This window comes from Haliotis rufescens, unplaced genomic scaffold (genome assembly GCF_023055435.1).
Source record: "Haliotis rufescens isolate VD_foot unplaced genomic scaffold, xgHalRufe1.0.p SCAF_71, whole genome shotgun sequence".
Taxonomy (NCBI): Eukaryota; Metazoa; Mollusca; class Gastropoda; order Lepetellida; family Haliotidae; genus Haliotis; species Haliotis rufescens.
Window position 1 is genome coordinate 688,665 of NW_025964363.1, and position 27,827 is coordinate 716,491.

Consider the following 27,827-nt stretch of genomic DNA (forward strand, 5'->3'; position numbering starts at 1 on the left):
CTAGCAGCAACTGAAGTCCCACAGCTTCACAGTCTTGTCATACGACCCTGACACAATGATGAAATCATTAAACTGCAGACAGGTCACTCCATCTTTGTGGTTCTGCAGGGTCACAAGTCGCTGGCCTGTCTCCAGATTCCACACCTGGCAAAAACATGAACACAATCAAGACACAGTTTGACACAATCATCACACAGTTCAACACTATCAAAACAAAGTCCAACACAATAAACACAATCAACAAACAGTTTGACACAATCATCACACAGTTCAACACTATCAAAACATAGTTCAACACAATAAACACAATCAACAAACAGTTTGACACAATCATCACACAGTTCAACACAATCATCACACAGTTCAACACTATCAAAACATAGTTCAACACAATAAAGACAATCAACAAACAGTTCAACACAATCAACAAACAGTTAAACACAATCAACACAAGTTCAACACAATCAACACAGTTCAACACAATCAACACAAGTTCAACACAATCAACAAACAGTTCAACACAATCAAAACACAGTTCAACACAATCAACACATCGTTCAACACAATCAACAAACAGTTCAACACAATCAACACAAGTTCAACACAATCAACACAGTTCAACACAATCAACACAGTTCATTACAATCAACAAACAGTTCAACACAATCAACACACAGTTCAACACAATCGACAGTTCCACAAAATCAACACACAGTTCAACACAATCAACAAACAGTTCAACACAATCAACACACCGTTCAACACAATCGACAAACAGTTCAACACAATCAACACAAGTTCAACACTATCAAAACATAGTTCAACACAATAAACACAATCAACAAACAGTTTGACACAATCATCACACAGTTCAACACACAGTTCAACACAATCAACAAACAGTTCAACACAATCAACACAAGTTCAACACAATCAACAAACAGTTCAACACAATCAACAAACAGTTCAACACAATCATCACACAGTTCAACACAATCAACACATCGTTCAACACAATCAACAAACGGTTCAACACAACACAAGTTCAACACAATCAACACAGTTCAACACAATCAACACACAGTTCAACACAATCGACAGTTTCACAAAATCAACACACAGTTCAACACAATCAACAAACAGTTCAACACAATCAACACATCGTTCAACACAATCAACAAACAGTTCCACAAAATCAACACAGTTCAACACAATCAACAAACAGTTCAACACAATCAACAAACAGTTCAACACAATCAACACATCGTTCAATACATAGTTCGACACAATCAACACAGTACGACACAATCAACAGACAGTCCAACACAATCAACAAACAGTTCAACACAATCAACACATCGCTCAACACACAGTTCAACACAATCAACACATAGTTCAACACAATCAACACACAATTTCACACAATTAACACATAGTTCAACACAATCAACACACAGTTCAACACAATCAACACATGTGAGACATGTGGCTCCTGTCTACCCTCACCTTGATGGTCTTGTCATCAGCTGCACTGACCAGCCGCCAACTATCAGCCTGCAGACATCTGAAAGCCAACATCAAGTCCATAGTCAAACACTCCACACAGGCCAGCATGCATCTGTCAATGTACTTGTGATATGAGCTGTTCTGTTTGTAAGTTTCTCTTTTCTTTGTTTGTTTGTTGTGTAACGCCGCACTCGGCAATATTCCAGCCATATGACGGCAGGATGTCAATAGTCAAATCTGGACAAGACAATCCAGTGATTGATATCCTGAGCATCAACCTATGCAAATGGGATACGAAGACATGCATCAACCAAGCCAGGAAGTCTTTTTAAAGCAAGCATGGACTGCTGAAGACCTATTCTAACCCGGATCTTCACGGATTTTCTCTTTTCTACTTGTAAATTGAGGCGACCAGATGACGCCACGGACTGTTTCCTCCACCAACCTGACAACTCCTGTGTGGCCTTCAGCAGCCTTCCAGTCGATGGTGTTGATGCACTCGCCGCTGTGGATGTCCCAGAACTTGAGGTTACAGTCAAGGGAGCCGCTGACGATACGAGTAGCATCAAACTGCAGACATGTGACAGCATCTTGGTGGCCGGACAGCGTTATCATGCACACGCCTTGGTAGTTCCACACCTGCACACAGACAAGGGGGTCAATATCACAAAGTCATTGACATCCCCCCAATGGTCAATACCTGTCATAAATACATCAACTAGTTGCATGTCAAATGTAACCACATGAAAAGGTCCCAGGGCCCCATTGCACAAGCAATCTTAGCACTAAGATGATTGCAACTCCCATACTTTAACACAGACTAATGATAATCATAGCACTAAGATCACTTTTTGCAACGGGGCCCAGTTCACTACTAGACCTATCTATGTGCCAAGTCTGATGAAGAAATATTGCACAGTTTTCAAGATCTGCTCCGGAAACATGCATTGCAACCATTTTCAGTCCAAGTCAAAGTTGTCGCTATGGAAACTTGAAGAATAAATTGATTAAAAATCCCAAACAATCAAATGGCACCAGTTCACCACTAGACCTATCTATGTCCCAAGTTTGTTTATGAAATATTGTAAGGTCTTCAAGATCTGATCCCGTTATGACACCTTGTGTGGACGCACGAAAGGGTGGCGTGCATTTGAATACCTCCTACAAAACACAGGGGACAATGACAGAGTACACCTGCACACAGACTGATCCACTGATAGTCAGACAATGTCATATAATCTCTGACAATGTCACAATGTCAGACTACATAAGATTATGTTCTGATAGGCCAAAGTAACATCAGAGATGGGCTTCACACATTATACCCATGTGGGGAATCAAACCTGGGCCTTCGGCGTGATGAGCGAACACATTAGCCACAAGGCTACCCCACCGCCTTGACATCATAAAGGTAGGTCTAGTTCTAAACAAGTCTGATTCTTGATCAACCAATGTATGTTCTTTCTCTCGACTGATTCTGACATGATCTCACACCAACTTGTTTTTCACAAATAAAAACATGTAAGCCTAAGAAATGTTTCAGAATTATATTGAATATTAAATATAATTTTGCCTTTTTGTCGTTTGATAAATGTATCAACACTCATTAAACAAGCAGTAAACATGCTTGGCAAGCCTCTCAGTTGGGCTTCTTTCGTCAAATCGTGGGGACATATTGGATGTTGCTTAGGTGAGATTCTGTATATACCGGAGATCAGAATCAGTTAAACCCAGGTCACCAAAGAATTATTGATTGTTGAAGCATTTATCTTTGTTGCAGCGTGTATTGATTGTTGAAGCATTTGGCTTTGTTGAAGCATATATTAATTGTTGAAGCATTTAGCTTTGTTGCAGCATATATTGATTGTTAAAGCATTTATCTTTGTTGCAGCATGTATTGATTGATTGTTGAAGCATTTATCTTTGTTGCAGCATATATTGATTCTTGAAGCATTTGGCTTTGTTGCAGCATATATAGATTGTTGAAGCATTTATCTTTGTTGCAACATATATTGATTCTTGAAGCATTTGGCTTTGTTGCAGCATGTATTGATTGTTGAAGCATTGAGCTTTGTTGCAGCATATATTGATTGTTGAAGCATTTATCTTTGTTGCAACATATATTGATTGTTGAAGCATTTATCTTTGTTGCAACATATATTGATTGTTGAAGCATTTAACTTTGTTGCAGCATATTGATTGAGAGGCTGACATTAAGATTCAGAAGAGCCAGTGATGCAGCACCCTAGTATCACGAACCCATGGTAACACATGGTACAGAGGATGTGGAGGAAGGGCTCACCTTGATGGTGTTATCACAGGACCCCGACACAATCTTGTTCTCGTTGAAGTGAACACATAATACTGCTGCCTGGTGACCTCTGGAACAGACATGGCGTAGGTGGAAGTGACAACACAATGTAGGTGGAAGTGACAACACAATGTAGGTGGAAGTGACAACACAATGTAGGTGGAAGTGACAACACAATGTAGGTGGAAGTGACAACACAATGTAGGTGGAAGTGACAACTACAATGAGGTAGAAGTGACAACTACAATGAGGTTGGGTGGTAGATGTTGTATGGAGTGTGTTTGAGGGGGACGGGGGGTATCAGGTGTGGCAGGCGATGTTGAGGGGGGCAGCCTATGTCAGGTATTGCAGGTGATGTTGGAGGGGGTGAAGTGTTGCAGGTGATGTTGGAGGGGGTCAGGGGTTGCAGGTGATGTTGGAGGGGTCAGGTGTTGCAGGTGATGTTGGAGGGGGTCAAGTGTTGCAGGTGATGTTGGAGGGGGTCAGGTGTTGCAGGTGATGTCGGAGGGGGTCAGGTGTTGCAGGTGATGTTGGGGGGGTCAGGTGTTGCAGGTGATGTTGGTGGTGGTCAGGTGTTGCAGGTGATGTTGGAGGGGGTCAGATGTTGTTGGTGATGTTGGGGGATGACGGGAGGGGATACTGCGAGACTGTATGCATGTCCCGGGGGGACTCCTACCGTAGTGTCCTCCGACAGCTGCCTGTCTTCAGGTCCCACACCTTGAGTGTCTTGTCATACGAGCCACTGATCACCTTGTCGTCATCAACCTGGAAGTGGAAGTGGAAGTGGAAGTGGAAGTGGAAGTGAAGTCTTACGGTCAGTCATGGTCAACACTGGCCAGCAGGTCAGGGACGACACCAGGCAGCGGACTCGTCCTGGTCAGGATCAGCCAGTTATCGGATCGCTCGACCCTTGACCTCAATGGTATTGTAGGAACACCAATACATTCTGCTGGAAAGTGTTGGTTTCTAGTACACAACAGGGACTATTTGGGCTGCAGGGCTTGCGTTATGTTTTAAGTTATAAAACTGTTCAGGAATTTCATTTATATTCTGTAGTTTTAAATTTTAAACATCTAAGGTTTCATTCAACTTGTCTCACTGGGACAGAGTTTAATGATGCAAGCCCACAGTGACAATGTCAAAGTGAGCTAACATGCAGGCCCTACATGCAGGCCCGTATGTATGGAAACCTACCACGGGGAGCCAATGGTGAATGTGATTCCATGATTATTTTATTTATCCATGAGATTATCTTGTATTTGAAACCAGGCAGCATTGAAGTGGTAAATCTTGTTCCCAAACTGTTGTCATGGGCACCAGAGTCAGGACAGTGCCCTGTTTCAGACATCATCTCAACTGTTTCAACCCAGTAAAACAACAATGTCCCCCTTCCCCTTACCTGCAGGCATCGGACGGTGTCCGTGTGTCCGATCATTGTCACCTTGCAGGCAATGCTTGACCAGGAGTCCCGGGTCGACAGGTCCCACACCTGTAGACAACAGCAGACTTTAGTGAAATACTCACACACTTGCAGACAACAGCAGACTTTAGTCAAATACTCACACACTTGCAGACAACAGCAGACATTAGTCAAATACTCACACACTTGCAGACAACAGCAGACTTTAGTGAAAACACACACACCTACAGACAACAGCAGACTTCTGTGAAATACTCACACACTTGCAGACAACAGAAGACTTTAGTGAAAACACACACACCTGCAGACAACAGCAGACTTCAGTTAAATACTCACACACTTGCAGACAACAGAAGACTTTAGTCAAATACTCACACACTTGCAGACAACAGAAGACTTTAGTCAAATACTCACACACTTGCAGACAACAGCAGACTTTAGTGAAAACACACACACCTACAGACAACAGCAGACTTCTGTGAAATACTCACACACTTGCAGACAACAGCAGACTTTAGTGAAAACACACACACCTGCAGACAACAGCAGACTTCAGTTAAATACTCACACACTTGCAGACAACAGAAGACTTTAGTCAAATACTCACACACTTGCAGACAACAGCAGACTTCAATGTAATACTCACACACTTGCAGACAACAGCAGACTTTAGTGAAATACTCACACACTTGCAGACAACAGCAGACTTTAGTCAAATACTCACACACATGCAGACAACAGCAGACTTTATTGAAAACACACACACACTTGCAGACAACAGCAGACTTTAGTGAAAACACACAAACCTGCAGACAACAGCAGACTTTAGTCAAATACTCACACACCTGCAGACAACAGCAGACTTTAGTGAAAACACACACACACCTGCAGACAAACAGCAGACTTTATTGAAAACACACACACACCTGCAGACAACAGCAGACTTTATTGAAAACACACACACCTGCAGACAACAGCAGACTTTAGTCAAATACTCACACACCTGCAGACAACAGCAGACGTTAGTGAAATACTCACACACTTGCAGACAACAGACTTCTGTGAAATACTCACACACCTGCAGACAACAGCAGACTTTAGTCAAATACTCACACACTTGCAGACAACAGACTTCTGTGAAATACTCACACACCTGCAGACAACAGCAGACTTTAGTGAAATACTCACACACCTGCAGACAACAGCACACTTCTGTGAAATACTCACACACTTGCAGACAACAGCAGACTTCAGTGTAATACTCACACACCTGCAGACAACAGCAGACTTTAGTGAAATACTCACACACCTGCAGACAACAGCAGACTTTAGTCAAATACTCACACACTTGCAGACAATAGCAGACTTTAGTGAAATACTCACACACTTGCAGACAACAGCAGACTTTAGTGTAATACTCACACACTTGCAGACAACAGCAGACGTTAGTGAAATACTCACACACTTGCAGACAACAGCAGACGTTAGTGAAATACTCACACACCTGCAGACAACAGCAGACTTCAGTGAAATACTCACACACTTGCAGACAACAGCAGACTTCAGTGAAATACTCACACACTTGCAGACAACAGCAGACTTCAGTGAAATACTCACACACTTGCAGACAACAGCAGACGTTAGTGAAATACTCACACACTTGCAGACAACAGCAGACTTCAGTGAAATACTCACACACCTGTAGACAACAGCAGACTTCAGTGAAATACTCACACACTTGCAGACAACAGCAGACTTCAGTGAAATACTCACACACTTGCAGACAACAGCAGACTTCAGTGAAATACTCACACACTTGCAGACAATAGCAGACTTTAGTGAAATGCTCACACACTTGCAGACAACAACAAACAGGTTTGTGGTAACCTGGGATCAGAATCCCATATGTATCATAAGAAATAAGACAGACTTATCTTGTAGTTCCACATAGTTGTTTACTTTTGAGCGTCAACACAACATCCTACATGACAAGCGTCTGACAACATTACCCAACATGCATTGCTGTGGGACCATTACCGTATATCGCATTCTATAAAGCGACCCCACGTATAAGATGACCCCCCTGTACAAGCCTTTAAAATTGATGCTAATTCATATACCCCGTCTATAAAGCGAATCGGAATGAAGCACGTCACCGGCGTATACACAATCCCTACATTTGCAATAAAAACATGTCTGTCTTCCGCAGAAAAAATTACATCGTTTCCCTTCAGCGATCAGGGAAATGAACAGATTGTAACAATTAAACTTGGCCAATACAAATTTAAAAGTTGAGATAAAAAAATACTAGACATGCTCATTTACCAATCAAATTGTATTTCCTGTTCTGACAGGCATTGTTTTATATGCAGAGATTAAGATTATAGTGTGTATTTTTGCGTAAACTAAGCCGGAAGTAGCAATCAGCTGTACACATGTTTATCGGAAACTACGGGTGATTTGGTAAATAATTACCCAATAATATAACTTTAAAGAATTTTGATGCAATAATCGAAAGAATTGAATCTGAACTATTAAAAATATACGGAATAATTTATTCCAATATCATGTTATTTTAGTAGTATTTTACTATATATATATTTGAAATAAATTAATCACGATAAGCGTAGCACTTTTGTACAGCTGACTGCTATTGCCAGATATTTTTTCATATGGAACAAATTGACCAATCACCGCTGATGCTTCCGTGTTCACTTTATGTTGACAAATAATAGTCAAACTACAACCAATATGACTTTCAGCGAGTCAAAGTATGGCATTTATGATATATATATCCATTCTCTATCCACTAAAGTTTGTTTCAAGGCGTCAATAGTGGTAATATGACCGTGGTTGCTGTAAATAACGGTGAGTTGTGCGATCTTCCAATCACTTCACATATGATTTTGCAGAAATGAAAATTAACAATATTGAATGAAATTTTGAATAAAATAAATAAAATAGATTACATAGGTAAGTCCAGATATATAATGAACTGTTGTTATAACCAGACAGTGTAATTACATGATTAGTTAGCGTACTTCATTACGGATATGTTGACATGGTATTTCTGGTGTTATGTGCTCACAGTTATGTCTGAGTTGGGGGAAAACATCTGAACTCTTCAAACCTGGGTATAAGATGCCCCCCCTTGAAAGCCCCCTAATTCGGTGTATGAAAAACTTGCCCTATACACAGCGATATACAGTAATTTACAATGATGACTCATACAAGGTTACAATGCCATGGTAACACTACCTTGATGGTTTTATCACTGGAGCCACTGACGAGTCTGCTTCCCTCCAGGTGGAGACACCGTACTGTCCCACTGTGTCCTACCAGCGTCTGCACGGACCAGGGTGCATTAGTGCGAATATTCCAAACCTTGAAATAAAAAACAACACAGGTTAGTTTACAAACACTTCCTGGTGCTTGACTGCACTCACACAAGGGACAGGGTTGTACGTGCATTGAGTACACACATATGTGCATCCAGTACACACATATGTGCATCCAGTACACACACATGGGCATCCAGTACACACACATGGGCATCCAGTACACACACGTACATCCAGTACACACACATGCATCCAGTACACACACGTACATCCAGTACACACACATGGGCATCCAGTACACACACATGGGCATCCAGTACACACACATACATCCAGTACACACACATACATCCAGTACACACACGTGCATTGAGTACACACACATGGGCATCCAGTACACACACATGGGCATCCAGTACACACACATGGGCATCCAGTACACACACATGGGCATCCAGTACACACACGTGCATCAAGTACACACACATGGGCATCCAGTACACACACGTGCATCCAGTACACACACATGCATCCAGTACACACACATACATCCAGTACACACACATACATCCAGTACACACACATATACATCCAGTACACACACATACATCCAGTACACACACATACATCCAGTACAAACACGTGCATCCAGTACACACATACATCAAGTACACACACATACATCCAGTACACACACATGGGCATCCAGTACACACATACATCCAGTACACACACGTGCATCCAGTACACACACATGGGCATCCAGTACACACATATACATCCAGTACACACACGTGCATCCAGTACACACACATGGGCATCCAGTACACACATACATCCAGTACACACACGTGCATCCAGTACACACACATACATCCAGTACACACACATACATCCAGTACACACACAAACATCCAGTACACACACATACATCCAGTACACACATATACATCCAGTACACACACATGCATCCAGTACACACACATACATCCAGTACACACACATACATCCAGTACACACACATACATCCAGTACACATATACATCCAGTACACACACATACATCCAGTACACACACATACATCCAGTACACATATACATCCAGTACACACACATGGGCATCCAGTACACACATACATCCAGTACACACACGTGCATCCAGTACACACACATGGGCATCCAGTACACACATACATCCAGTACACACACGTGCATCCAGTACACACATATACATCCAGTACACACACATACATCCAGTACACACATATACATCCAGTACACACACATACATCCAGTACACACATATACATCCAGTACACACACATACATCCAGTACACACACATACATCCAGTACACACACATACATCCAGTACACACACATGCATCCAGTACACACACATGCATCCAGTACACACACATACATCCAGTACACACATATACATCCAGTACACACACATACATCCAGTGCACACACATGGGCATCCAGTACACACATATACATCCAGTATACACATATACATCCAGTACACACACATACATCCAGTACACACATATACATCCAGTACACACACATACATCCAGTACACACACATGGGCATCCAGTACACACACATACATCCAGTACACACATATACATCCAGTACACACACATACATCCAGTACACACACATACATCCAGTACACACACATACATCCAGTACACACACATATACATCCAGTACACACATACATCCAGTACACACACATACATCCAGTACACACATATACATCCAGTACACACACATACATACATCCAGTACACACATATACATCCAGTACACACACATACATCCAGTACACACATATACATCCAGTACACACACATGCATCCAGTACACACATATACATCCAGTACACACACATGCATCCAGTACACACACATGCATCCAGTACACACACATACATCCAGTACACACATATACATCCAGTACACACACATACATCCAGTGCACACACATGGGCATCCAGTACACACATATACATCCAGTATACACATATACATCCAGTACACACACATACATCCAGTACACACACATGGGCATCCAGTACACACACATACATCCAGTACACACATATACATCCAGTACATACACATACATCCAGTACACACACATACATCCAGTACACACACATACATCCAGTACACACACATGGGCATCCAGTACACACATACATCCAGTACACACACATACATCCAGTACACACATATACATCCAGTACACACACATACATCCAGTACACACACATACATACATCCAGTACACACATATACATCCAGTACACACACATACATCCAGTACACACATATACATCCAGTACACACACATGCATCCAGTACACACACATACATCCAGTACACACACATACATCCAGTACACACACATACATCCAGTACACACATATACATCCAGTACACACACATACATCCAGTACACACACATACATCCAGTACACACACATACATCCAGTACACACACATACATCCAGTACACACATATACATCCAGTACACACACATACATCCAGTACACACACATACATCCAGTACACACACATACATCCAGTACACACACATACATCCAGTACACACACATACATCCAGTACACACACATACATCCAGTACACACATATACATCCAGTGCACACACATACATCCAGTACACACATATACATCCAGTACACACACATACATCCAGTACACACACATACATCCAGTACACACACATACATCCAGTACACACACATACATCCAGTACACACACATACATCCAGTACACACACATACATCCAGTACACACATATACATCCAGTGCACACACATACATCCAGTACACACATATACATCCAGTACACACACATACATCCAGTACACACACATACATCCAGTACACACACATACATCCAGTACACACACATACATCCAGTACACACACATGCATCCAGTACACACACATACATCCAGTACACATACATGGGCATCCAGTACACACACATACATCCAGTACACACATATACATCCAGTACACACACATACATCCAGTACACACATATACATCCAGTGCACACACATACATCCAGTACACACATATACATCCAGTACACACACATACATCCAGTACACACACATACATCCAGTACACACACATACATCCAGTACACACACATACATCCAGTACACACACATGCATCCAGTACACACACATACATCCAGTACACATACATGGGCATCCAGTACACACACATACATCCAGTACACACATATACATCCAGTACACACACATACATCCAGTACACACACATACATCCAGTACACACACATGGGCATCCAGTACACACACATGGGCATCCAGTACACATATGGGCATCCTGTACACACATGGGCATCCAGTACACACATGGGCATCCAGTACACACATATGGGCATCCAGTACACACATATGGGCATCCAGTACACACACATGGGCATCCAGTACACACACATGGGCATCCAGTACACACACATGGGCATCCAGTACACACACATGGGCATCCAGTACACACACATGGGCATCCAGTACACACACATGGGCATCCAGTACACACACATACATCCAGTACACACATGGGCATCCAGTACACACACATGGGCATCCAGTACACACACATACATCCAGTACACACATATGGGCATCCAGTACACACATGGGCATCCAGTACACACATATGGGCATCCAGTACACACACATGGGCATCCAGTACACACATATGGGCATCAAGTACACACACATGGGCATCCAGTACACACACGTACGTCCAGTACACACATGGGCATCCAGTACACACATGGGCATCCAGTACACACAAATTGGCATCCAGTACACACACATGGGCATCCAGTACACACACATACATCCAGTACACACATGGGCATCCAGTACACACACATACATCCAGTACACACATATGGGCATCCAGTACACATATCGGCATCCAGTACACACACATACATCCAGTACACACAGGCATCCAGTACACACATATGTAGAGAACGGACACAGACAATAATATAAACCATGGCCTATGTCCACAATCATTGCTTCTGAAAGAAGAATCAAGCCGCTGGTAAACTCAAATGATGTTTACTTGTTCAGATCAAAACAATAACTGACAACACAACTGTGTTACTATGATGACGTCATCACAACACTCACACAACCATTCCAAACTATGTTAACAAATGCGTTCTATTTATAGAAATACGTCTGGGTTTAGAGTTACCTCCCTTACATCAATTCATTCCATGCTCTAAAGTAGTTATCTAAACGCATGGTACACTACACCATTTCAAAATTTGAAGGACCCTCATATTGCCTGCAAGGACTCTTTAAATAATTATTGGGTCCCCTGGACCCCTACGTTATAAGTGAAGGTAAAACCCTGAGTCTAATAAAAGAGCAACAAATCTGGGTGGGCCCATCCTAGAACACCCAGTCTTTCTGCCAGCTCTCAGACTGACAGGACACTCACCTTTACCGTCTTGTCGGACGATCCGCTCACAATACGAGTGTCATCAAACTGTACACACGAAATACCTGGGGAGACACAGAACACAGATTTACAAAGTTTCTGCTTTCATCCATTTGTCTCAAGGTCATCAAACAGTTGAGCTAACAAACAATGCAAGAAATATCTCTCAAACACGATGCAAAACTTAGTGGTAAGCAAATTGGGAACATATTCCAAAAGGGTTTTATTTTCTTAACTGCAGGGTGTTGTAACAACGGATTTAATGCACTACTGTAAACCTAGAGGGAAACAATGCTCCAACTCTCAGCCGTCTATCTGGCACCGTTTAATTAGCCTGCCTAATCACTGGATGCTAATTAGCATCAGCTACCAAACAAACTGGGCTTCGGACCGGCGAGGGGGCGAATGGGGGAGCCTTTGTTGACAGTGAGGGGGGACTTCCCTTGAATCCCCACATTTGATTGGATGATGCTTACTATAACCTTTCACCTTGCCAAATCCTTGTGTGTGTGTGTGTGTGTAAATGTGTACGTACATTTCTGTAGTTTAGTATACAGAAAATATGTGCACATATCATTTTGGCAACAATGAAGTTCAGTTCCTATACTATAAACAGCAACGACCCATATACTACTCCCTTCTTGTCAACCATGTTTCCTGGTAAATCCCTACACCTGTGTTTTTGTGGTCATTTACTTGATGCTCAGTTAATGACTTTATTACAGGTATAATTAGTGGTAGAACTACTCAGATTACCTGACAAAGACTGCAAAATAACTCAATAACATTCACCCCTGCTTCTGACGGTGTCCCAGATAAGTCAGCAAGTGTAAGTGGCATACCTAATTTACCTAAGTGTGGCTTACCTTGAGTGTTGCTTACCTTAAGTGTTGATTACCTTGAGTGTAGCTTACCTTAAGTGTTGATTACCTTGAGTGTAGCTTACCTTGCGTGTGGCCCTCGAATGTGCGGACTGTACATCGACCTCGCAGCCAGTTGTTCCTCAGCCGGAATCTCTCAGCAAACACATTCTTCCACTGCAGCACGTAGAGTAGAAAACGTTAATGAACCATGGACAATCCAGAGAATTGTCAGTGTGACATGTACAGGAGAAAACAGAAAACAGCAGACATTGGGACAGATGTGACAAGTGGTTCTTAATGAAAAGCGGATATTTCTTGCCTATATTCACCGTATGAGTTGAGATCTATTGAGTATACAATGTACATGAAAACTTCCTACAAACAAAGGGGCGGTCGGGTAGCCTAGTGGTTAAAGCGTTCGCTCGTCACGCCGAAGACCCGGGTTCGATTCCCGACATGGGTACAATGTGTGAAGCCCATTTCTGGTGTCCCCCACCGTGATATTGCTGGAATATTGCTAAAAGCGGCGTAAAACCATACTCACTCACTCACTCCTACAAACAAACTGTCTTGTGCGAATACTGTCTTCGTTAACACTGTCTACCTCACCTCTGCCCACCTGTATAATGTCTCCCTCACCACTGCCTACCTGTATACTGTCTCCCTCATCACTGCCTACCTGTATACTGTCTCCCTCACCACTACCTACCTGTATACTGTCTCCCTCACCACCAGTATACTGTCTCCCTCACCACTGCCTACCTGTATACTGTCTCCCTCACCACTCCCTACCTGTATACTGTCTCCCTCACCACTGCCTACCTGTATACTGTCTCCCTCACCACTGCCTACCTGTATACTGTCTCCCTCACCACTGCCTACCTGTATACTGTCTCCCTCACCACTCCCTACCTGTATACTGTCTCCCTCACCACCAGTATACTGTCTCCCTCACCACTCCCTACCTGTATACTGTCTCCCTCACCACTGTCTACCTGTATACTGTCTCCCTCACCACCAGTATACTGTCTCCCTCACCACTCCCTACCTGTATACTGTCTCCCTCACCACCGCCTACCTGTATACTGTCTCCCTCACCACTCCCTACCTGTATACTGTCTCCCTCACCACTCCCTACCTGTATACTGTCTCCCTCACCACTCCCTACCTGTATACTGTCTCCCTCACCACTGCCTACCTGTATACTGTCTCCCTCACCACCAGTATACTGTCTCCCTCACCACTCCCTACCTGTATACTGTCTCCCTCACCACCGCCTACCTGTATACTGTCTCCCTCACCACTCCCTACCTGTATACTGTCTCCCTCACCACTCCCTACCTGTATACTGTCTCCCTCACCACTCCCTACCTGTATACTGTCTCCCTCACCACTGCCTACCAGTATACTGTCTCCCTCACCACCAGTATACTGTCTCCCTCACCACCAGTATACTGTCTCCCTCACCACTCCCTACCTGTATACTGTCTCCCTCACCACTCCCTACCTGTATACTGTCTCCCTCACCACCAGTATACTGTCTCCCTCACCACTCCCTACCTGTATACTGTCTCCCTCACCACTCCCTACCTGTATACTGTCTCCCTCACCACTGTCTACCTGTATACTGTCTCCCTCACCACTGCCTACCTGTATACTGTCTCCCTCACCACCAGTATACTGTCTCCCTCACCACTCCCTACCTGTATACTGTCTCCCTCACCACTGTCTACCTGTATACTGTCTCCCTCACCACTGCCTACCTGTATACTGTCTCCCTCACCACTCCCTACCTGTATACTGTCTCCCTCACCACTCCCTACCTGTATACTGTCTCCCTCACCACTGCCTACCTGTATACTGTCTCCCTCACCACTCCCTACCTGTATAATGTCTCCCTCACCACCAGTATACTGTCTCCCTCACCACTCCCTACCTGTATACTGTCTCCCTCACCACTGTCTACCTGTATACTGTCTCCCTCACCACTGCCTACCTGTATACTGTCTCCCTCACCACTGCCTACCTGTATACTGTCTCCCTCACCACTGCCTACCTGTATACTGTCTCCCTCACCACTCCCTACCTGTATACTGTCTCCCTCACCACCAGTATACTGTCTCCCTCACAGCTCCCTACCTGTATACTGTCTCCCTCACCACTGCCTACCTGTATACTGTCTCCCTCACCACTCCCTACCTGTATACTGTCTCCCTCACCACTCCCTACCTGTATACTGTCTCCCTCACCACTGCCTACCTGTATACTGTCTCCCTCACCACTCCCTACCTGTATACTGTCTCCCTCACCACTGTCTACCTGTATACTGTCTCCCTCACCACTGCCTACCTGTATACTGTCTCCCTCACCACCAGTATACTGTCTCCCTCACCACTGTCTACCTGTATACTGTCTCCCTCACCACTCCCTACCTGTATACTGTCTCCCTCACCACCAGTATACTGTCTCCCTCACCACTGCCTACCTGTATACTGTCTCCCTCACCACTCCCTACCTGTATACTGTCTCCCTCACCACTGTCTACCTGTATACTGTCTCCCTCACCACTGCCTACCTGTATACTGTCTCCCTCACCACTGTCTACCTGTACACTGTCTCCCTCACCACTGTCTACCTGTATACTGTCTCCCTCACCACTGCCTACCTGTATACTGTCTCCCTCACCACTCCCTACCTGTATACTGTCTCCCTCACCACTGTCTACCTGTATACTGTCTCCCTCACCACTGCCTACCTGTATACTGTCTCCCTCACCACCAGTATACTGTCTCCCTCACCACTGTCTACCTGTATACTGTCTCCCTCACCACTCCCTACCTGTATACTGTCTCCCTCACCACCAGTATACTGTCTCCCTTACCACTGTCTACCTGTATACTGTCTCCCTCACCACTGTCTACATGTATACTGTCTCCCTCACCACTTCCTACCTGTATACTGTCTCCCTCACCACCAGTATACTGTCTCCCTTACCACTCCCTACCTGTATACTGTCTCCCTCACCACTGCCTACCTGTATACTGTCTCCATTACCACTGCCTACCTGTATACTGTCTCCATTACCACTGCCTACCTGTATACTGCCTTCCACAGACATATGACTGATGACTTGCTTGTGTTCTGCTGCCTTTGACAATCGCCATTTCGGTTGACAACAGAATCTGCGCCAGAACGACGGATCGTCTGCAAGTTGCTGCCACACTTTACAGACCTGTGACGACCGACATAAACTCACTGAAACAAAAAATGACCATTGGGTTATCTGTATACAAGTCAGCAAAACAAGCTACCCAGGTGCTAGCCATGTCCAAGTCAGCAAAACAAGCTACCCAGGTGCTAGCCATGTCCAAATCAGTGAAAACAAGCTACCCTGGTGCTAGCCATGTCCAAATCAGTGAAACAAGCTACCCAGGTGCTAGCCATGTCCAAATCAGTGAAAACAAGCTACCCTGGTGCTAGCCATGTCCAAATCAGTGAAAACAAGCTACCCTGGTGCTAGCCATGTCCAAATCAGTGAAAACAAGCTACCCTGGTGCTAGCCATGTCCAAATCAGTGAAACAAGCTACCCTGGTGCTAGCCATGTCCAAATCAGTGAAACAAGCTACCCTGGTGCTAGCCATGTCCAAATCAGCGAAACAAGCTACCCTGGTGCAAGCCATGTCCAAATCAGCAAAACAAGCTACCCTGGTGCAAGCCATGTCCAAGTCAGTGAAACAAGCTACCCTGGTGCAAGCCATGTCCAAGTCAGCAAAACAAGCTACCCTGGTGCTAGCCATGTCCAAATCAGTGCTAGCCATGTCCAAATCAGCGAAACAAGCTACCCTGGTGCTAGCCATGTCCAAGTCAGTGAAACAAGCTACCCTGGTGCTAGCCATGTCCAAGTCAGCAAAACAAGCTACCCTGGTGCTAACCATGTCCAAGTCAGTGAAACAAGCTACCCTGGTGCTAGCCATGTCCAAGTCAGTGAAACAAGCTACCCTGGTGTTGGCCTTGTCCAGTGGTATCAGCAAGGTATCAAGCATTCAAAGCAACTTTAAAAAATGTTGATATTCACCTGGATCTAGGTAGGACATGATCTTGGCAGCCAGGTAACTAGGCAACCAGGTGATGATGTCCTGGCAGTTCGGGGGGCAGCCACGGTGGAGATTGGCCTCCATCTTCACAGACAACAGATGAATCTGAGGCAGGTCACAACCACTCTGAAACACAAGGGACAATCAGGAAGAGGTGCAATCATGATAACACACAGGTCTGCACCGGGGTGGGTATAACACACAGGTCTGCCCCGGGGTGGGTATAACACATGTGTCTTCACCAGATTGGGTATAACACATGTCTTCACCAGGGTGGATATAACACATGTGTCTTCACCGGGGTGGGTATAACACATGTCTTCACCAGGGTGGATATAACACATGTGTCTGCACCGGGGTGGATATAACACATGTGTCTTCATTAGGGTGGGAATAACACATGTGTCTTCACCAGGGTGGGTATAACACATGTGTCTTCACCAGATTGGGTATAACACATGTCTTCACCAGGGTGGATATAACACATGTGTCTTCATTAGGGTGGGAATAACACATGTGTCTTCACCAGGGTGGGTATAACACATGTGTCTTCACCAGATTGGGTATAACACATGTCTTCACCAGGGTGGATATAACACATGTGTCTCCATTAGGGTGGGAATAACACATGTGTCTTCACCAGGGTGGGTATAACACATGTCTTCACCAGGGTGGGTATAACACATGTGTCCTCACCGGGGTGGGTATAACACATGTGTCTCCATCGGGGTGGGTATAACACATGTGTCTTGACCAGATTGGGTATAACACATGTCTTCACCAGGGTGGATATAACACGTGTCTTCACCAGGGTGGGTATAACACATGTGTCTTCACCGGGGTGGGTATTACACATGTGTCTTCACCGGGGTGGGTATAACACATGTGTCTTCACCGGGGTGGGTATAACCCATGTGTCTCCACCGGAGTGGGTATAACACGTGTGTCTTCACCAGGGTGGGTATAACACATGTGTCTTCACCGGGGTGGGTATATCACATGTGTCTTCACCAGGGTGGGTATATCACATGTGTCTTCACCGGGGTGGGTATAACACATGTGTCTTCACCGGGGTGGGTATAACACATGTGTCTTCACCGGGGTGGGTATAACACATGTGTCTTCACTGGGATTGGTATAACACATGTGTCTTCACCGGGGTGGGTATAACACATGTGTCTTCACTGGGATTGGTATAACACATGTGTCTTCACCGGGGTGGGTATAACACATGTGTCTCCACCGGGGTGGATATAACACGTGTGTCTTCACTGGGGTCTGTATAACACATGTGTCTTCACCGGGGTCTGTATAACACATGTGTCTTCACTGGGGTGTGTATAACACGTGTCTTCACCGGGCTGGGTATAACACTTAACACATAAAGGTCAGGTATGTTAGCATGTTAGAAGCTGCAGCAGAACATGGACTTGTCATCTTTCATATGTGACTTCTCTGTACAGATACTGATGTAATTGTTTGATAAAGGTACAAGCATCTGTACCGAAACATCACATTGAAAGATTACAGAAGATTCAAATACATAAGTCAGATTGTTGGCTTGTTTGCTGTTTAACGCCGCACTCAGCAATATTCCAGCTATACGGCAGCCATCTGTAACTAATCCAGTCTGGACCAGACAATCCAGCAATTAGGATACGATGACATGCATCAACCAAGTCAGCAAGCCTGACCACCCAATCTCGTTAGTCGTCTCTTACAACAAGCATAGTTGCCTTTTACGGCAAGTATGGGTTGCTGAAGACCTGTTCTACCCCGGATCTTCACAGGTAAATACACAAGTCAGCTCTGTCTTCATGAAATGGTCACATGGATTTGGATGCTATAATAAAGTTTGGTAGCAGTGCTATTTTCTGCCACTTGCCACCCTAGACCTGACTCAAGGCCTACTTCCCATCAATCTGTTGGTGCTGATGAAAGAGTTCACGATGGTAGATGACCTCATTAATATATAATAGCTGTTTCTACTTACCAATAAACTTTTTAAAACTATATTCTTCTGCTCATCACTGAAATCTGCAAACCATCTCTTCATGGCCTGAAACAAGACATCAATACAACCACCATGATGAGGATGCGGCAACAGCAACAGCAACAGGCTCCGGACGTGACCAGACATCCCCCAGTCGCACACATCCTACTGATATGATTACTATCACTATCACTATGACTGTTCTCAGATGTTCATGCAGCGGTAGCCACGACGTACATAAACAACATGTACTTAACACAGATCTGGGCTCCAAAAACTCAAATATCCAAACTGTCTTAAATTCAGCGATGAGAATTATTAATTTGGTCACAAAGTACAGTCAAGTCCCGTTAATCCGACATCGATGGTTGCATATGATTATGTCGGATTAACGAGTATGTCGGATAAATGAAATTAAGCTGTATCAACGTTCGTGATCGAAAATCAGACAGCTTCACGATAGATAACGATTCAAACACGTAATAAAAGAAACATAAAATAAATATTCATATTGTTGTGTTACATTGTTTGCGTAATATGTTTTCTAATCATGCAACCTCTAAAGTTAAACACAAAACAACTGTTGCGGGCTGTATGACTTATTCAAAATACTTCAAAAAGCATAGTCTGGAATGGAAGTCGCAACTTTGAAACCGGTACCGCAAAGCTTAGAAAGCTGCTTTTTAAGTGGCTAACGTTGACTTTCTGTTAGTCATTTCATTGGTAGGTCATAGTTCGCGAAAGGTTGTTTCTTTATTCAAAGCATTAATTGTTTATTGTTAAGCAAGTTTATCTCTGCAGCCATTGTAATATGTAGCTACCAGCTGATTCATTTCACATCAAAACACGGGCTGTGTACTTTCGGGCAGATGACTACGGAGTACGATGATCACTGTGTCGGATTAACGAGACTGATTAATGAGTGATTTCGGTCATTCATTGCAAGACTGTTGGATTAACGGGTCTAAATAGCACTGATTCAATCAGTTCCCATCCCAAGTATGCTGTTGAACTTACAGCTAACTGCCAATGCTATATCTTTCAGTATTAATTTGGTCATAAGTATGCTGTTGTTTACAGCTAACTGCCAATGCTATATCTTTCAGTATTAATTTGGTCATAAGTACGCTGTTGAACTTACAGCTAACTGCCAATGCTATATCTTCAGTATTAATTTGGTCATAAGTATGCTGTTGAACTTACAGCTAACTGCCAATGCTATATCTTTCAGTATTAATTTGGTCATAAGTATGCTGTTGAACTTACAGCTAACTGCCAATGCTATATCTTCAGTATTAATTTGGTCATAAGTATGCTGTTGAACTTACAGCTAACTGCCAATGCTATATCTTTCAGTATTAATTTGATCACAAGTATGCTGTTGAACTTACAGCTAACTGCCAATGCTATATCTTTCAGTATTAATTTGGTCATAAGTATGCTGTTGAACTTACAGCTAACTGCCAATGCTATATCTTTCAGTATTAATTTGGTCATAAGTATGCTGTTGAACTTACAGCTAACTGCTAATGCTATATCTTTCAGTATTAATTTGGTCACAAGTATGCTGTTGAGCATACAGCTAACTGCCAATGCTATATCTTTCAGTATTAATTTGGTCACAAGTAGGCTGTTGAACTTACAGCTAACAACCAATGCTATATCTTTCAGTATTTATTTGGTCACAAGTATGCTGTTGAACTTACAGCTAACTTCTCTTTGAACACACAAGGCTTGACTCCTTCCCTGAAGTCCAGGCCATCAGTGGAGTCTATGTCGTCCGCCACATCCGACTTGGAAGCTGTGCCCAGGGAGAGGCTCCGCTGCAGATTGCCGACCGCCAGGTGCGACTTCTGCGCCCTAGCACTCACCCGGGACTGCGGCGCCGAGGACCGCGCTGGGACATCATCCTCACTTTCACTGGAATAGTCACTACGACGATATTTGTAGTGGCGCCGCGGCCTTGAGAAATGTCCCCAGCACTGAACGCTGGTGGGGTGGTGGGTTTCATCATGCACGGCGTCCAGGGGACACAGTAGGTACTGGTGGGCGATGTTCTTATACTGGTTCTGTGTGTAACTGTCATTCCCATTCACAATGTTGGGATAATACTGAGACGCCTGGGACACACTCTCACACAAATCCAGGTCAGATCTTAGGGGGAAGGAACTACATTTCGGGGGGTAGGATATTTCTGGTGGAGGGTCGTTCTCACCGTAGCAGAAGGAATTCGCTGTCTGGAACAACATCATCCGCTGCGGAGGAGGAGATCGAGGGTCATCGCTGTCGGGGTTCGACTGGTGCATGCACAGATGCTTGTCCTGACTTGTGGCCTCATCGCTACTGGGGGAGGTCGACAGGCTCATGTCTTGGAGCCCTTCGCTCAGGCTGCTGCTAGTTCGTCCAATCATGGCAGAAGACCATTCTCGGAGAGGCGAAGGATCAGAGAGGTACCTCATGCATGACACCCTAGGAGTGTTGTCCCCGCCCTCGCCACCGCCCTGCTCCGCAACATCACAGTCACTGCCGGAGTAACAGGGGGAGGCGGGAAGACCAGAGTCCTCCAGGTGCAACACGCGGATGCTGGACGATGGCTCGGCCACGGCTGACTTAAGTCTACTCCCGTCACCTGATTCATCCGAGCGAAGGCTTTTTATGAATGACCTTGTGTAAGAAGTGTCCGGACAAGAAAGCTTGATGCTGTTACTCCTTGATAGCTGCTTCCTAGCAAGAGGTTGTTTGGTTACATTTCCATTTGAACTGTCAAAGTTCACAACATGAATTCCAATACTTGATTGTTGCCCAGAAAGCGGCTCCTCTATGGTAATTCTGTGTTCAAGGCGTTTACCATCACCGTTGCCTTCATTCTGCAAATCACCACAGAAAATGGATGTTTTGTCTACGATCTCGACTAATTCCTCCACACACACATGATTGTTGTTTCTCTCTGTGACATCACTTCCTGTGTCTTCCAAGGCAGCAGCGCCCTCTACAGGTCGCAGATTACCAGTGTCCAAGCACAGGTTCTTGTTGTGGCCTGCATTGTCAACCTCAAGTCGATGTAATCTGTTGATAGGTACGTGATTGTTGACCGGTACGTGATTGTTGATCGGTACGTGATTGTTGACGTTTTGCAGGGCGACCTTGAGGAAGTCTGAGTCTCTCAGCTGTAGCAAGTGGACAGCTGTGTCAAGGTCCGGGTCACAGGACACCAGGTGTCGGCATGGAGCATGGGGTGTCTCCCTCTCAGCCCTGCTGCCTTCCATCAATCCAACACTGAAACAAGAAAAAACAAGACAGTCTCAAGGTTCTGTAACCAGGCAGGGTTTAACCTTGACTTACAAACATGGGGTGCCAGGGGACCCCAATAATTAATATCAAGGGCCCTTGTAGGCAATATGAGGGCCCTTGTAGGCAATATATGGGTCTTTATAGGCAATATGAGGGTCCTTGTAGACAATATGTGGGTCTTTGTAGGCAATATGAGGGTCCTTGTAGGCAATATATGGGTCTTTATAGGCAATATGAGGGCCCATGTAGGCAATACAAGGGTCCTTGTAGACAATATGAGGGCCCTTGTGGGCAATATATGGGTCTTTGTAGGCAATATGAGGGCCCATGTAGGCAATACAAGGGTCCTTGTAGACAATATGTGGGTCTTTGTAGGCAATATGAGGGCCCTTGTAGGCAATATGTGTGTCTTTGTAGGCAATATGAGGGTCCTTGTAGGCAATATGTGGGCCCTTGTAGGCAATATATGGGTCTTTGTAGGCAATATGTGGGTCCTTGTAGGCAATATGTGGGTCTTTGTAGGCAATATGAGGGTCTTTGTAGGCAATATAAGGGTCTTTGTAGGCAATATGTGGGTCTTTATAGGCAATATGAGGGTCTTTGTAGGCAATATGTGGGTCCTTGTAGGCAATATGTGGGTCTTTGTAGGCAATATGAGGGTCTTTGTAGGCAATATGAGGGTCTTTGTAGGCAATATGAAGGCCCTTGTAGGCAATATGAGGGTCTTTGTAGGCAATATGAGAGCCCTTGTAGGCAATATGAGGGTCTTTGTAGGCAATATGAGGGTCTTTGTAGGCAATATGCGGGTCTTTGTAGGCAATATGCGGGTCTTTGTAGGCAATATGAGGGTCTTTGTAGGCAATATGAAGGCCCTTGTAGGCAATATGAGGGTCTTTGTAGGCAATATGAGGGTCTTTGTAGGCAATATGAAGGCCCTTGTAGGCAATATGAGGGTCTTTGTAGGCAATATGAGGGCCCTTGTAGGCAATATGAGGGTCTTTGTAGGCAATATGAGGGTCTTTGTAGGCAATATGCGGGTCTTTGTAGGCAATATGCGGGTCTTTGTAGGCAATATGCGGGTCTTTGTAGGCAATATGAGGGCCCTTGTAGGCAATATGAGGGTCTTTGTAGGCAATATGAGGGTCTTTGTAGGCAATATGCGGGTCCTGTGAAGTAATGAAATGGTGTAGTGTACGGTACATTTAGACAATGACTTTAGAGCCTGGAATGAATCAGTGATCATGGGGACAGTGGTCATGATTGATGGATGAAATGACAGACACCCATAACTGCTCTTGATAAGCTGTACAGCTGCTGTAGGTACAATGAATATTATTGTGTGTCGCAGAATATTCTTTTTCTGTGTCCATTCTCTACATTTGTGAAAACAAGACACACATGTGTGCATCACATAAAACTCTGATCCATGGTATCAAATCAAAAGTTGTTTCTCATATTCTTGTAGCATATTACCAAAGGATATTATGGGACTGTTGGGTAATTGTTACAAGAAATGAATAATTTATCTCAGACACCAATCAAGTTCCATTTCAACAAGTTTCAAATTAAATTCAAGCTAACCATACATTAAGTCGTACATTTGGGTCAAAATGAAAGTTGACCGGTGATGCAAAACTTTGACTGTCAAACTTGTTCTTACATATGTTAAAGAATAGCATCAAACCTGGGCTTGCAACAATCCATCAATCGCTCAACCTTTTTTATTCTCAATACTGAAAGGCCCATAGAACATATACTACCATGTATAAGCAGAGAGGCTGTACACACGAATTACTTTCTAAATGACATGGCCTGATATATGTCCATTGACAGGTTACGATTGTAATTGTATTAACTGATTCACACCGCAGTCAGACACAGTATACAAACTCCCAAGCCGACCAGTCCTTGTGTTAGGCCCTGAATGCCCAGCATCAAGCAGGGTAACAACAAGTACCATCTTTTAACATCTTTTGGCATCACATAGCCAGGGATTCAACCACCAACCTTCCACTCTCTGGTCAGACACACTGTCTACTAGACCACGGAGGCGGTCTCACTGACAGTACAACAGACAGAAAAGGACAACAGACAACAGACGCTGGAGTGTACATTTCGAACAGATCACAATAATAAGTCTTTCAAAACCAGCATTTCATGTGTCTCACAATAGAGCAGTGTTAGAGGCAGAACTTGACATGACTATCATTAGCTGTAGTGGATACAAGCAGTGGTTTCTATTAAACTCCACTAACAGCGTGGCCAATATTCGTCTACACATATAGACAATGCATTGGATCAATTTATACATACAGTTAACAGTTGCTTTAATATTTGGTATAATTTCTGTATAATAATAATAATGTGCTGAATCTTCTGGTGGACCGATCATCAATAAAAGACAATTTTAACAATTATTATTTCTTTGTCTCATCTAGTCTTGTGATTGTGGTCACATCAGTAAACATTGTGTCAGCCTATCATTTGTTTGTTTGTTTGTTGTTTAACGCCGCACTCAGCAATATTCCAGCATTATGACAGCGGTCTGTAAATAATCAAGTCTGAACCATACAATTCAGTGATTGACATCATGAGCATCGATGGGATACGATGACATACATCAACCAAGTCAGCGAGCCTGACCACCCGATCCCATTAGTCACCTCTTATGACATGGGTTCCTGAAAACCTGTTCTACCCCGGATCTTCATAGGTCTCAGATGATTGCACTTGGAATAGCCGTCAGCCTATTAGCTATTCTTCAAGCTGCAGAGCACTGATGGGTGAACCAGACATTGGCAGCAGCATTGGATCCCAGAATCACACAGAGTCACATGACCAGGAGGAAACGAGTATTGAATGGCACAGCCTGAGTTTCACATTGTCACAATCAGGAAACCAACATACTCCTGAAACTAGACTCACACAAGTGCTGCAACACATACTCCAATGCAAAAAACTTTTGCCTCATTCAAATGATTGCTTTGTTTGTTTGCTGTTTAACGCTGCATTCAGCAATATTCCAGCTGTATCACGGCGGTCTGTAAATAATCAGGTCTTGACCAGACAATCTAATGATTGACATCATGAGCATCGATCTTCGCAATATGGATACTATGACATGCAGCAACCAAGTCAGCGAGCCTGACCACCCGATCCCATTAGTCACCTCTTACTACAAGCACAGTCGCCTCTCACAGCTGCTGAATATCTATTCTCTACCAGGATCTTCACGGGTCTCAAATGATTTCACTTGGACCAAACAAACAAGTGACCGATGTCATGAACATCGGTCCATACAATTGGGATACAAGGACATACATCAACCATGTCAGCAGGCTTGACCACCCGATTCCGTTAGTCGCCTCTTACAGCAAGCATGGGTTGACCTATTCTAACACGCTTCTTAACGGGATGTAAGGCTATTGAACCACCATGTTACTGCACTATATATATTGTCCAATACAATATGTTACTATACCTTAATCTTCTTGAACAGGCTTTAGAGACAAACTGTAACTTGAAACACCAATACAATGATACATAGCAGTATATGACAACAGCAAAACATCTGCCAGACAGACTTAGCTGTGTGAGGCTAAATCTCACAACCAGCAGCTCAAGAAAATGAGTGCTCCTGTGAAAAATCAGTCCAAGTAACAACACAAATTACGGAGCCACTATAGATCATGCCTGCCGTTATTCACAGATCCATCGGCTAAGGATAGAGTAAACCCATCCTAAACTTTCCACAACTAACACTGAGGATCGAGGAAAAATGCATAAGTATGTATTTTTCCATACTACATATTTTTTTCACAGATCTCCATCTAGTTTGTATGTTCCTATTCTATTATTGAACCAAAAATAGCCCTGAACATATCATACTATCACACAGTCAGAAGATCCTCAACAATATGACATTTCTATGAAGGTTAGGAACTCTTATCAATAATAGTTCAATCATTTTTTGTTTAAAACAGATTTGAAATTCAATGTAAAAATGTAAAAATTAGTGATTTTAGTTTAACAGTCTGCCTGTACTATTCGGGGGACCGACTTACTTAATAAACATTTTCTGTGGTGGACCAGGCAATACAGGTACGATTCGTGTTACCGATCCATTACATATAAAAACAGTCTTTGCTTTGACACTTAAGCAATAAATGTAATTGTATCTAAGTGTGTGTCAGTCGACATCAGTGAAGTCCGTCATGGTCGTGTTTAATTACATGCATCACCAGCGTTCCATACAACTTGATGCAACTCACCTTCACAAACATGGAGACAACAGGGGTTGTTGCCGGTCAGTTATTAACGGACGGTCATTCTGTGTGTCCTCCCGTAGGCAATACGCACATTTTTACGTCGATCATTACAAATAACAACGTTTCACATATTTCTTTCCACATACGACCTTGACCTTTTCTTTGCGCCCCAGGGTCGCGCGGGGTCAAAAGAA

At 43.8% G+C, this 27,827-nt stretch overlaps 1 protein-coding gene across 1 annotated transcript; it reads right to left on the minus strand.

The window, feature by feature from the left end:
* LOC124111580 (F-box/WD repeat-containing protein 7-like) lies at positions 1 to 27,821 on the minus strand. Its single transcript, XM_048388431.1, has 14 exons — positions 27,637 to 27,821; positions 21,781 to 23,350; positions 20,075 to 20,140; positions 18,063 to 18,207; positions 17,081 to 17,241; positions 14,070 to 14,160; positions 13,124 to 13,188; positions 8,496 to 8,621; positions 5,217 to 5,306; positions 4,494 to 4,582; positions 3,809 to 3,887; positions 1,952 to 2,145; positions 1,507 to 1,564; positions 1 to 144 (listed from the first exon to the last, which is right to left on the minus strand). The coding sequence occupies exons 2-14, from the start codon at positions 23,338 to 23,340 to the stop codon at positions 1 to 3; spliced, it is 2,868 nt and encodes a 955-aa protein (XP_048244388.1). The 5' UTR covers positions 23,341 to 23,350; positions 27,637 to 27,821.
* Between the last annotated feature and the right edge of the window lie 6 nt (positions 27,822 to 27,827).